We start from the raw sequence: 14,216 nt of genomic DNA on the forward strand, positions 1-14,216 counted from the left end.
TTTTGCGTATGTCTGTCTGTTTAGATTGCCAGATAAATTAATGTGAATGAACAGATATCCAGCTCCATTTGCAGTGTGCTGGTGGCCTCTCTAACAATATAGGGGTAACTTGGCTGTAAAATCCCTACTAATCTAGAAGTCAGAAATCTTCTATATGCTCAGAAGTGCACAGTCACACATTTGATGCCAATCTGCAGTTCTACTTTAAAGCCACCCGTTTTGACCATTCTTTTGTACAGAATTGAAACCGGAGACCCTCTGAACCATGTCAACTAGTTTCAGTTCTGGGGACCAGGTGGGAGCTCAAACACCAGCAACTAAAATTAGTGAGGTTCAGTTCCTGAGGATCCCTGGTTTGAATGCTATAAAAGTAAAATCTATTTTTTTAATTAACTGCTCACATTTGTGTAAAGCAGCAGTACAGTAATATTATCCCTTATCCAATATTCTTGTTTAGATGTACTCCCTTCCCGCGAATGTAAGAGACTTGCGGAGAACCAAACATTTCTATTAATGATAGTAGAGAAACCTCTTACCAGCAGATGATTATGCTTATTTAACTTTTAAAACACACTGATTCACACTGCCTGCCACTTGAGTAATGATGAAATTAGACGTTGGGTATAATAATGTAATTTAGTATTTACCAATATACTTACTGGCTTCTGTTGAGGAGCAGTACTCACTGAAAAATAAAGAGAGTAGATACATTTTAGAAATATTAAGCAGACTTTAACTGCTATTAAATGTCTGAATCTTAAAATGATGTGTAATCCAAAACCCAGTTGCACGGCATGGCCATGTTACCTGCTGACCCAGATGGAGGAGGTGCACCAGCCTTTTGCCATTCTGTAGCCTCAGCCGCCATTCGACGCACATAGGCATCGTCAACACACATCAGGATGTTTTCTGGCTTTATATCCGTATGGATAATCTTACATTTGCTGTGCAGATAGTCCAAACCCTGAAGGACCTAGATTAAATATATATATATAAAGAAAAAAAAAAAGAGAGAAGAATACACATTCAACACAGCCACATTTGGAAGATTTCTAAATTTAAATCAAACGAGACGTGCAGTCAGTTCCACACATCGGAATCTGTATTTAGAAACCGTTCCCATGGCAGCAGACCACAAGACGATATTTATTTAAAACCGTTCAGGTTGTGCGGGGGAGGGATATTCCCCCCCCTCCCTCCCCTCTCACTCCTTGAAAATCAAGTACATTTAATTTCTTCATTGTATAGGTAACCTCTATACATGTCTCCCTGGACAAAATTCCACGTTAAAAAGGTAAACCATGTGCTCTACACTGCTAAAGAACAAAAAATGGCAGAGGCGAAGTACATGTGTACGTGGCTGCGACTTCGCCAATTGCTGTAATGGTCCCATCGCACAAGGGGGATGCTCGAAGAGTGGGGCAATGAGAGAAAAAAAATCCTGAGTCCCCTCAGAGATGTTTCACTTGCTCACCATGTTACAGCAATTACCACTAGTGGACGAGCACCAACTATTACAAACTGCACTAATGGTGGCAGTGTAGATTTAAGCGAGGAGGAAAGTTGATACAATCCTGATCTATCAGCAAGACAAATAGGGCTACAAAAGCCAGGACGCCCCCTGATGGACATAATTGAAAGCAGAACTGCTTTGAACCTACCTCCCCTTCTTAAAGGATGGGAATTAGGGGATCCCCCAGTGCCAAACACTGCTGTTTTCAGCTCTGGCACCTCTCTGGTTCTCCAGATACTTATCCATTTAGTTACCGAGTTTAATCTCCCTCCAGAGTAAACAAAATGGCTATCAAACTTGGGTTGGGAAGCCAGAACATCATTGGTTGTGGCTTCCTATTGGACAGCCATTGAAATCCCCTTCAAAAACCAGGAAGTAAAACCGGTAACTTCACCAGTAAGCATCATGGGACCCATGGGGGTCACCGGAGCTGAAAATAACAGCGTTTAGTTCCGGGGGACCCCACTGGTGCCGATCCTGTAATGGGTTATAGTTTGGGTGGATTGCTTCTTTTTACGTCCAGGTTGGCCCCCCAACTGCAAATAAAGGTTAGAGGACAGCTCGCCGTGGCTCTCCAATACTGGAAGGTATTACACGGGCTGGCAAGAATTGTTGGTAGTTACAGAACATCTTTCAGGGTACTTCACTTTGAGTCCATATGGAGCAGGACATGCCCTCCCGTTCCAGAGGCAAAGTTCCCATTATCCTTCCCTCCTGCTATTTATGGGCCAATAAAATACGCGCCGAAGCTACAAGACTTGAATGTGGGTTTTCGGCCTGTGCCAGTGGCTGCTTTGGGGTATATATTAAATGACCGCCTTGGTGCTCTAACAGAGGGTCTTTACCCCCTCTCTCCCAATTTAAAATAGATAAAATCTGCCAAAATGGTACACAAAAAAATATATATTTAACTAATGCAACACAGAGGATAAGCGCAAACCCAAACCACCTAAATACAATTAAATACAACATTTATATCACCATCTAGGGAGATGCAGCTGGTATTAACTATTGCAAAGTAGATTTGGTAATGTTATAATAGTCTGCACTTACATTGACACTGAATGTCAGACTTCATTTTAAGCTGCAATATTTGGCATAACTGCAAGCATAAACCACTGTTGATAAAAGGGAGGCTCCAACACTACTTGTTTTGGTTCTTTGAATAAACTATTTTTTGTTACTGTTGTAAATAAGCAGTTATGCAGAGGAATACTTTAAGTTGTATTATGTCAATTTTCAGTGCCGGCTCTGAACATGAAATTATGGTATAGAACAGGAGTGGGCAAAACCGAACCAGTCTCTCCGGCCCGCCCTCTCTCACCTCAGCTCCAAGAGGGGGAGAGGGTGAGAGAGGTGGTGGAGAGCGAGAGAAAGATGGTGGTGGAGCAGAAGAGCGGCAGCAGCAGCACACCCAGGTGGGGCCGAACATGAAAATTAGGCTCCACCGGACATTCAGTGATCACCGCATGGGTGATCTCCAGACCCTCCATCGCCGCCACGTTACTACCACCTCATGTAGGACTCCGGAATGGAAGAGAAGGTGTGTGAGAGAGGAGACAAGTGAGAGGGGAAGGTGACAGGTGAGACAAGGAGGGAAGGGGGGGAGGGGTGAAAGAAGTGAGAGAGAATGAAGGAAGAGAAAGGAGGGGACCATGTGGGGGAGAAGCCAGTGAGGAGAGGAGCATGTGGGGGAGAAGCCGGTGAGGAGGGGAGCATGTGGGGGAGAAGCCAGTGAGGAGGGGAGCATGTGGGGGAGAAGCCAGTGAGGAGGAGAGCATGTGGGGGAGAAGCCGGTGAGGAGGGGAGCATGTGGGGGAGAAGCCAGTGAGGGAGCAGGTGAGAAGGGGAGCATGTGTGGGAGAAGCACGTGAGGAGGGGAGCATGTGGGGGAGAAGCACGTGAGGAGGGGAGCATGTGGGGGAGAAGCAGGAGAGGAGGGGTAAAATCCTTTCTAAAATCCACACACACGCATATTTACATAGCAGCTTTCATGGAACTGTATGTGCCATGTAAACAAATCACCAATGCAAATTTTAATTCTGAAGCCATTATAATAGCGTGCAATAATTTTGTATTATTATTTAGATCATATCGTTGAATAATATTACATAAATAGGGCAAACTATTTCAATGATGAGTTAGAAACATGCATAAAGATAGTTATATGGATAAACGGTCGCTCCTTGCAGGAGAATATGGGACCATAAGGGAACATGGCATTGTTATCAAACAATAATATTGGTCCATATAATCTATAACTGAAACAATATTGGTCCATATAATCTATAACTGAAACAATAATATTGGCCCATATAATCTATAACTGAAACAATAATATTGGTCCATATAATCAATAACAAACAATAATATTGGTCCATATAATCTACAACTGGAAAATTGATACCTACAGTGAGATTTACCTAGGTCAGTGAAGCAAGTTCACAAAATAACATTAGACTGCACATTAGAGAAACAACATTTTAATTTTAAATAGTGTGAAATATCCTGATATTTTGATCAGGTTAAGTAGCAATACAAGAATGACCATAATCAAGACAGAACTAATAAATGACATCAATAATTGCTTATCTCACAGATATTTAGCCACTGACTTCTGCAAGACTAAATGTGGTGTTGAGGAAAGGTTTATAAAGAAGAATGGAAGTGAAAAATAGTATGTAATAAAATATGAGTGACCTAAGAAACTAAATAAAAAATACATTGTGTAAAATCTTACCTGTTGAATGATGCTTTTTACACAGCGGATGGGAAGACCCTGATAGTTTGACTTTATAATCCATTTTAACAGATGATGCCCAAGAACTTCAAACACCATACAGACATCTAGAATTGAATTAAGGACCAGGTGCAAAGTATAGAGCAGAAACGCACACAGTATATAGTGCAGAAACGCACACAGTATATAATGCAGAAACGCACACAGTATATAGTATATAGTGCAGAAACGCACACATTACAAACATACTTGCACAGATCAATATAGGTCTTTACTTAAAGAAGCACTTCCACCGGCCTGTTTTTTGGGGGGGCCCCCTTTTTCTTTTAGATAGGAAGCAAGGGACCCCCTGGTTCCAGGGGGGAAAGGTGCTGCCGGTAGTGTCTCCACCAGTGGAAACAAAATAGCATTTCAATACCAGGAAGTAACCGGAAGCACCTTCTCTGGTAAGTATTTCGGAGCCTAGGGTGTACTGGAGTTGGAATTAGTGCACTTCAGTCGTCGTCGTCGTCGTCCCCCCGCTTCCCACTTAAATCTAAAGAAAAGAGGGAGGCCAGGAGGAACTGCTGCTCATTTATTTGTCCATCTATGTATTTAAGACTGAAATAATGTTTGTGTGTGTATTTGTGCCCCCTGTGATTGGCCGGCAGACGGCCACAGCTCATTGGCCTGAGGGTGTGCTGACGTCACAGCAGGGCGTACCCCCTCACACCGCGTGCGCCTCTTGGCCTTACTTGGACTTGGCAGCTCACATGGCAGGACCACACAGTGACTTCTTTGCTACTCTTCTCACAACGCTACCCACGCTCCTCGCCTCACCGCCACTGATCTCACCCTTCCACCCGCTCCCTCACTCTCTCTCCCCCCCACTCCTCGGCGCCGCCGCCACGAGCGCACACCGCTACCCACGCTCCTCCGCCACCAGCACATACCGCCTCACCTCTCTCTCTCCTCCCCCCCCAACCGGTCACATCGCTAGCAAGGCTCCCCCGCGCCGGCTGCACCACTACCCACGCTCCTCAGCGCCGCCGCCTCACCTCTCTCTCTCCCCACCCTCCAACCCCCCGGTCACACCGCTAGCAAGGCTCCCCTGCGCCACCGGCAACGCTACCCACGCTCCTCGGTGCTGCCGCGCACACCGCCTCACCTCTCTCTCTCCCCACCCCCCCAGTCACACCGCTAGCAAGGCTCCCCGGCACCACCGGCACCGATACCCACGCTCCTCGGTGCTACCGCGCACACCGCCTCACCTCTCTGTCTCCCCACCCACCCCTCCCCCCTGGTCACACTGCTAGCAAGGCTCCCCGGCCACCAGCGCACACCGCCGCTCCTCTCTCCCCGCTCCTCTCCCCTCCCCTCTCCCCCCCCCTGCCGGCGCACACCGCCTCGCAACTCCCTCCCCACCCCTCGCCCGCCTACATTCGCCTGCGGCTGCCTGCCAGGGGCGCTGCACACACGAACTTCTGACGTGACTGGGACGCATCACCACTGTAAGAATATGCATATAACTATGCTGCCATTACGTTTTCGGAACTGGTACCCTTACAACTTTATGCACTTATGTATGTCATGCTGCAGACCTTCACTCTGACCCAATCACCTTTCGCCTACACACTCATATACACACACACACACACACACACACACACACACACACACACACACACACACACACACACACACACACACACACACACACACAACAACTACCACTATCACACACAATTACCTCTGCAATATATTGTACTTCTGTTTACTCATTCACTGTCTGATATTCACTCTGTCTTATTATTATGTTGGCTGGACTGGGAGCCATACCATCTAATGCAATTATGTCTTGGCAACTGATAAGAGGCACTGTCTCGCAGTGTTTGTAACATTCACTGTGCTCACTTCATTCTGGGTATACAAATGTACCTACGCTAAGTGTCTTCTAGGCCTCGCCTGCACCCATTCACTTTACACTCACACATATTACACTACTAGTCCATACAACTTCAGAACTACCATGTACATTACAAATACATTGCACATTCATTGTATTTTCATTGTCTTTTCTCCTTTTTAAACAACCTTCACACAAAATGCTTAACCTATCATTACACTCTTTGTCACTCATACTAACTCACAAAGTTACATTTCCGGGCAACTCTGGGTACATCAGCTAGTAATAAATGAAGGTATCACATTGAGGTTAATGTCATCTCACTTACAAAAAAGAAATGTTCCAATACATATACTATGCAGTAGTCTCTATTGCGCTGGCGGGTTAGCTGCCGTTTAAAGGTTCAGTCCCGCCTAGGATCACAGTGAACTAATGGCAGCGGCACATTCAATAAGTTAAATGGAGGTACTATAACAAATCAGGCAAGTATAAGTATATTTACATTTATGTTAACTTTTAATGTTTCTATACCAGTGTTTCTCAACCATGGTGTCATGTCACCCAGGAGTGCCTCAGGCCAACATTAAGGGTGCCCTGGGGGGAAAACCTAGTTGTGTGTTTTTAGTGTATCAATCCAAATGTTAAATGTTTTATGAATTTACTTCATAAATCAAGGTTACAACCCCAGAGTTACAGAAAACCAAAATCAACAGAGCCACCAGAATACACAGACAAAACTTTCCAGAGTACAAACAGAAACAGGAAGAAAGCCGGGTACCATTAGTTGTTACTAACAATCCCCAAATGGAAGTCCTCCGCAGAATAACTAAAGATCTACAATCAAACCTCCAAAAAGATAACAGATTGAAAAATCTTTCCAGAGCCACCTCTGCTCTCCCACATACAAACTCCTGGTCACCGCCCATGGATCACAGCACATTCCCATCAGCACAAAAGATGTCAGATCTGTGCACACAGTAACAACAGATAGAACACCTATATCTCACAAACATAAATAACAACAATAATAATAGCATGTTCTTGTATAGCGCTGCTAGTTTGCAGGCGCACGTCCCTGCCCCGTGGAGCTTACAATCTATGTTTTTGGTGCCTGAGGCACAGGGAGATAGAGTGCCTTTCCCAAGGTCACCTGCTTCAAACTCAGTGCCAGTCAGTGTCTTTACTCACTGAGCCACTCCTTCTCCCTGTATCAGAGTATACTGTATATAACATTAGATCCTGCACCTGTGCCTCATCCAACGTTGTATACTTGATAGCACGCACACAATGCCCTACCGGTGGAATTTATATAGGCGAAGCAGGTCAAACAATAACAAAAAGAATGAACATGGATAGCCACACCATTAATTATAAAGAAAGAAAAACAGTTACACCTGTGGAGTACACTTTTGTAGCCTAAATCACATCACAGATATTAAAGTTACAATTATCAAGAGGAATTCCAGAACTCTGAGAGAAAAACACGGGAATATAACCTCATGCAAACTTTGTATACATTGAAAACAGGACCCAATTGGGGGAAGGGATTTAGGTCTCATTATGAAATATACATACATTATACCTTTGTAATGATGTAACCACATATACTCAGATATTCTGCTTTCTACGCCTCATGCCTTCACTCCAATTCCAACATGTCCTTTCTTGCATTCATATACAGTATTTTTTTTTTTACGGAATATGTCCGGTATTTTAGCGCTCGTAATATTAGCATTTTATTAGCGCTGTCTGCAATACTGCAATGCCGTCTAAAAACTCAGGGGGGCGTTCGCGATCTGTTGTCTTAAAAGTCTAATACTTTAGTGCTACGTTACACTATCTGCCCTAACACCTCACACCCTTACCCCAATTCCTGACCAATTTCCACGTTCTTTTGTTTATCGCACCAATTAACATCTGTATATCCAGACTGTAATTCTTGTATCAATATGACGTGCTATTTCAGCATCATTTGTAAAGAATCTGCCTGAAGGAAGAATCTTTGTGGACTTGAAAACAGGCAGTCTTTTTAACTACTAGTTAGAGAAAAGTAAGGTAGAATTGAACCTATAATAGCTATTTGTATAGGGAGCCACTGGATCGCAATTGTTCAGTTGAATGTAACATACATACATACATACATACATACATACATACATACATACATACCGGTACTATGGATGAGACCTATGTGATTGGCATTTGATGAGGGTATTTTCGGGATCAGAGACCTTGCATACTGAAATTGGTATATACATTGATCATTATTAGTATTATTTTTATTGGTCATATATAATCATTGAACTACAAAATGCAATTGCAGCAGCACTGTCTCTTTCGGATATCACTTTCTGAAGTGCACTGATGAGACCCACAAGGTTGAAATAGCTGTCTGTGAGTAGGGTTACTGGCTATGCACTTCTTTAACCCCCAGCTGTGCTAAAAAGCTGAGTAATACGGCAGGCGTAAGCTTATAGGGATCCGTGTTAAAATGCTTAATAAAGTAAAGAGTGACACAAAGTGCCCATTTGCATGTCATTACCCAGAATCCTTGGCTGCAGTGGAAGCGATGTATGCTAAGCGATAAAGGGGATGCAGACCTGTCTGAGACAAACAAATCCACCACACAATATTTTTATCTACTGTAAAGTCCCTCTCTAACTCCTACACTGACAATTTGCTCATAGATATTGTTGTAAAAGCATTGAAGACTGCACAGGTCTTTTTTTGTTGTGGTCAGATGCACATTTAAATCTTTCACAACAAAATGTTCTAAGTATTAACAAATCGGACGGACATCAAAGTCTTGCACTGTTAATAAATACAATGTTATGACCCAAAACTGGGCTTCATCTGTGCGCCCCATACGTTAATTAGAAGAGGATACGTATGCCGTTCATGCCAGAAATTTTAAAGTCGTCGATTAACTGCACCACCATGTCTTTGTTTGGGTCTCCAGGGTCACTTTCCCGCACCTGAAATAAAGAAATGAATGTTACTCCCCAGGTAATTAAAAATACCATTTATTGCCAGATTGGATAGGTTTCCAACTAGAAGTTTGATAAACACCAGGAATGTATTCACGGTTACATGTGAAACGTTCAGAATATAGCGGCTTAACACAAGTAACGAGTCTGTACAAGCATCATTTATTTTAAACCGAAATATATTTTATTGGCACAAACCACAAATGCCCGTTTAATCAGACAGCACCTCTGGGAAAGCTGGGTTAAAAACCAGGATAGTGGTGTTGTGCAATGAAAGTAAACATCCTAGCCTTGGATAATGATTTACTGTTAAATCGTGTGATAGAATATTATCCAGCGATCAAATCGTTTTTAAGTCAATAAAGCTAATTCAAACACCACAAAAATGATGTCTAACAAGCATTACATTCTTAAGTGGGGGGAAAAAACACAATTTGGCCACTTACACATCTGAGTAACTTTATTTCATCCAAAGCGGTCTCTGTATAGTGCTGGGCACTTTTTACCACCTTCATTGCAACAAACCTCTTGCCTCTAGAAAGAAAACAATTGTTATTACAAAAACTTTAGACACGTTGCATAGAGGCCAATGTAGCAACAGTGTCCCAGAGATAAAAAAAAATTTGCGTCAAAATTGTAGTGCTAAGAAGCACACATTTGCGTGGCATATATGAAGGTCACCATGAGACTTTTTACATATGATGCATAGACCTAATCATAAAACTACGTTTATACCAAGTTATTTCCCCCTATTGCAAACCCATGACTAACTGACCGCTAGAGAGGCTAATTTTCTGAAGCTGCAAATTGTGAGCTAATACCGTGGGTTTTTTTTATTTATTTTTATTATTCGTGGGAGGCTATAGTTTGTCTTATATATTTGACGCATTACATATGTTGCATATCTGATTGATAAACCTTAGATTAAAATTGAACCGTTGTATAATTTACATTTTGTTCATTCATAATTTCTGCTGCATCAAAACAAAATGGTATACCATTGATTTGGAGCGCTGATTTAGAAGCAATACGAGTTGCGAACAATATAAAAAGGACTTTTTGGCGGATAGTTGACGCAGTTCAACTTTTTTTGGGGGGGCACACAGATACAATTCTTTGAGGTACATATTATTTACATCTCATTTGTTTGCAACAATATATTTGACAAAACCTTTTTGTTTTAAGTAGCAATCCACGTTGCTCTTTTTGTTTTTTCCTTTCTCTAACCTGAACCAGGGAGTTTTTCGGAGCCGATTTGTGGATTCCCGACGTCCAGGGTACCCCGTGGGTCCTGCGCTGTGGCATCACACAGAATGTGCCAGCCAGACCCAAAATGGCCGCTGAGTCGGGGCACGGCCGCCAATAGAAAAGCGGAAGATGACCTCTCTGCTCTCTATTGGTTACTGCAGCCAAATGTGTCACTTTGTGCGGAGGGGCTCCCTGGATATCAAGGGACCATGCATGAGCTCCAGGAGTCTCCCAGTTCAGGCAAGTTTAAAAAACATATCCATTTGTGATTTTCATGAGTCAATTTACCACCAGTATATACAAAGAGCAGAACCAGGTCCAGCAACTTGAGACACCCCTCATGGGGTTTAAACACACAAGAAAACAGCGAATGGGTGCTAAGACAACACACACCAAAAATGGATAAATCAAAAAAGTGATTTAATGACTACAAATCTTTTAATTGCTTTTAGTAATTAAATCACTTTTTTGATATATCATTTGTGGTGTGCTTGACTACCCTGTTTTCAATTTACCACCAAACATTGCTTTTGCGACGCTTCACACTTATACCCCAACACTAGACCTCACAGCAGCAGTGCAAAATAGTGTTGACATATACTTAGAACAGCTTGCAGCTAGAAGCATACAACATACAAGCATGCAACACAAAGCAAAATCACCTAGCAATAAGGAAATGAATTCAACAACACAGTCATCATTATCCCCCAAAAGATGAATGAAACCTATGTCACAATAGATAAAACAGTAAAACGTGTTTCTTACTGCATGTCCCAGCACAGCCACACGGTAGAAAAGTGGCCCCATCCCAGCTTCCTTATAACGTGATAACGACCGTTAAACAGGTCTCCGATCTTCACGGGATGATAGCCACCTTGAGAGGAAAGTTAAAAAAAACAAAGTAACATTAGCAGGTTTATAATATTTTGGGATGGGTTTTATTGCTAAAACTGTGCAACGTGAGTAAAAAGTACTGCAAAGCAAAAGCTCAATTAAGACCAATTGCAATGCTCACAAGGACCAAAAAAACAACAGAAACCTCAAACTCCCTTTTGCTGCCTTCAAAAGTACTGCAGTTAGCAACTCAAAAATGGAAGTTCTCGATATTTTTCTTCCCCGGTAGGTTGTCTGCCCAGCAATTGTAAGTCATTCAAATGCGAGTATCTCAACTCTGACTCTTTGAACCATAACATACGTTCAGATGCACATTTAAGCTCGCGTCACTCAGAAAGAATGCAGCCGCTGAGCCAATACTGAACAGGAAGGAGTTAATGGTACAAAGCTGCCCAATTCTATTTTTTATTTTTACCTGTGGTTTTATTACCGCTTCTTAAAAATTCACAGTTCAAAACCCATGAGCTATTCTCAATATTCCTTCTCCATGCCCAGGTGTCTAATGTAATGTGGCGGCTATATCCAATTTATTTGAAGGAATCTGAATATCTGCAGCTTATAGTGGCCATGAAATACATACAAGTTATCTGTAACCTTTGTGTGGACTTTGTGCTACTCGGTAAAAGGTCTGATCAGTAATCCCAAACTAAGGGTTCACATCAAACAGAAATGACAACCCTCCAGTTCCCGGATACCGTGCACCATCACATTATATCCACGAAAGAGGAGCTTGTATACCTTGCTGAAAGGCCAAGGCCTCCCATAGATTTGTAAGCATGAACCAATTCTCTCGTATGTCAGGAAAAAGAAAATGACATCTAAAAACAAACTGGGTCATTTGGATGTCGGGGCAGAGAGCAGACTACACCATTTCTCCGGGTAAGTATTGTAATCATCACCCCCACAAAAGGTCCAATTTGGTGTGGACATTGCTCTTTTTTCTGCTCCTGTCACAGATGTGTGTGGATAACGCTTCTTTCTCCAAAAAACACCAATTCTCATAATACCCCCTTCACACGTGGGCCTGCCTTCCACAACATGCTTACTTTCGCCATATTATTCAACATGATCAAGTAATGTTCTAAAGGTAATATTTCCTCTATGCCCAGCAAATGTTATCAACACAGATCAATAGTTTTTGCAGAAATAATTTATTAATTTTTTTAAAGTTGCTTTTAGCTCATGATTCTTATGTGCCACTAAATAAGATTTGCTTACACTTTACAGGGAAAGTTTAATTTAGAGCAGGGGTGGCTAACTCCAGTCCTTATATTGACTGAGCCACCAACTGAACCCCCTGTGCTGAAGCAGGGATATCCTGAAAAGCTGACCTGTTAATGGTCCATGAGGACTGGAGTTGGCCACCTGTGATATAGAGACTGTTTATTTGCAGCCAAATGTAATTTGGTCTTGGTTACAGGCACATCTCGACAAGGAATTGCCATTTAAGTTAGTCAGCAATCACATATGATTGTCTTTAAACTAGAACATTTTAGAACAGACTGCGTCATTGTAGAATTCTTAACTCCAAGCAGGCTCGGGAGATTTTGTGAACACTTCAAGGTGCTAATAAGGATCAGAACAGATTACTGTTCGCTTTACATTTAAAACATGAGTAAAATATATGTAAACTATAATTAGCGATCCAAACAAAGCCAAATAATACTAGGACATATCCCATTTGGCAACTAAAAATCTTTGAGTGACTTCAGCCTTTTTTTTCCATTCCTTGATGTAGATTTAATAGCAGCATGGTTAAAAACAAAATGTATACTATTAAAGTGGGAATACTAAACCCATTGTCACATCGATCTTGAAGAAAAAGTTGAAAGTGCCCAAATACGAGGGGAAAAGAAAAAGGGACCCCATTAGTTCTATGCATGCAAATAAATTCCACAGAAGTATGGCGAGATGCTGGTAGCCTTTCTTGCGGTCAGGAATACATCCATGACAGATTTTACAATCTTGCTCTTAAGAGTGGTAGCTTTTAATTCTAAAATGCAGTTAACAGTATGGAAACCTAGTTTAGGAGAATTAGTAGTCAGGCTTATCATACTAAAAGAGAAGGGATATCCAGTGAATAGATTTTATTTTGTTTTAAGATTTCCATCATGTTATGGACGGTTGGGTCTCTGCAACAAGATGCTGTGCATCTTTTTGATTTGTCCTATTACCGGAGATAATGTAAATGCAGAAGCCAAGTGTCACAGAACCTGCTTAGAACTGGTTTTAATATCGGATACAGACAAGCTCATTCATTTCCTCTACTAATGTTTGGAAGTGGGAGTGCAATGGGCACCAATCTGGCTTTGGAGTTTCCTTCTTGGAACTCCAGCCTCCATCTTGTTCTCCAGGTCATTGACATTTTCAAGATTAAAGTGCTCCGTGTTCTCTTTCAGATTCAAAATGTTTGCTTGGTTGGAGAATTAGCTGCCATGTATAATAAATACTTGGTAACTATCAATACAGTATCCTTCAATGTGATCTAGCAAGCAACATGTAAGCTAGTATACCTAATGTCTCCAATAGGGAATATTGAACATAAAGTAAATATTAATTTAGCTCATTCCCTATCATTGAACACTTTGTTTTTCGCTCAGTAATGTCTTAAACCATATTAAATATGAAATGGCCCAACTGCATAAACATATTCAATACAAATACAAAGCAGTGTGTATTTCATAATACCGTGAATGCACATGAAGCCATTAGTGTAAAGATTGGTATAAATTTGAATTCCACAACAGGGAGATGAAAACAAAAAGGCTGGGGATTTGTATTACGCCATTAATTGCAATATCATTACATTACTAGATAAATGTTCTGCTTGTTCAGCTGATTCACTGCATGAAAGGATTATATTTTATTTAATGCCTCCAGCAATACATTGCCTTTTGCAATGTGAAACAATGCATTTAATAGTTTTAAAGACAGAAGACAGTTAAAGTA

At 41.7% G+C, this 14,216-nt stretch overlaps 1 protein-coding gene across 6 annotated transcripts in view; it reads right to left on the bottom strand.

Moving 5' to 3' along the window:
- The window catches only part of SRPK2 (SRSF protein kinase 2), a 155,520-nt gene that overhangs the window by 47,015 nt on the left and 94,289 nt on the right, over positions 1-14,216 (bottom strand). For 3 of the 6 annotated variants that reach the window (XM_075599673.1, XM_075599675.1, XM_075599672.1), the window contains exons 4-9: positions 11,139-11,247; positions 9,572-9,659; positions 9,026-9,113; positions 4,254-4,360; positions 808-973; positions 660-685 (exon numbers count right to left, since the gene is read on the bottom strand). In XM_075599673.1, coding sequence (XP_075455788.1) covers positions 660-685; positions 808-973; positions 4,254-4,360; positions 9,026-9,113; positions 9,572-9,659; positions 11,139-11,247 — 584 coding nt within the window. Of the gene's footprint in view, positions 1-647; positions 686-807; positions 974-4,253; positions 4,361-9,025; positions 9,114-9,571; positions 9,660-11,138; positions 11,248-14,216 lie in introns of all 6 variants that reach the window. The other 3 variants (XM_075599671.1, XM_075599670.1, XM_075599674.1) reach the window with 1 other exon arrangement.

This window comes from Ascaphus truei, chromosome 5 (genome assembly GCF_040206685.1).
Source record: "Ascaphus truei isolate aAscTru1 chromosome 5, aAscTru1.hap1, whole genome shotgun sequence".
Classification (NCBI taxonomy): Eukaryota; Metazoa; Chordata; class Amphibia; order Anura; family Ascaphidae; genus Ascaphus; species Ascaphus truei.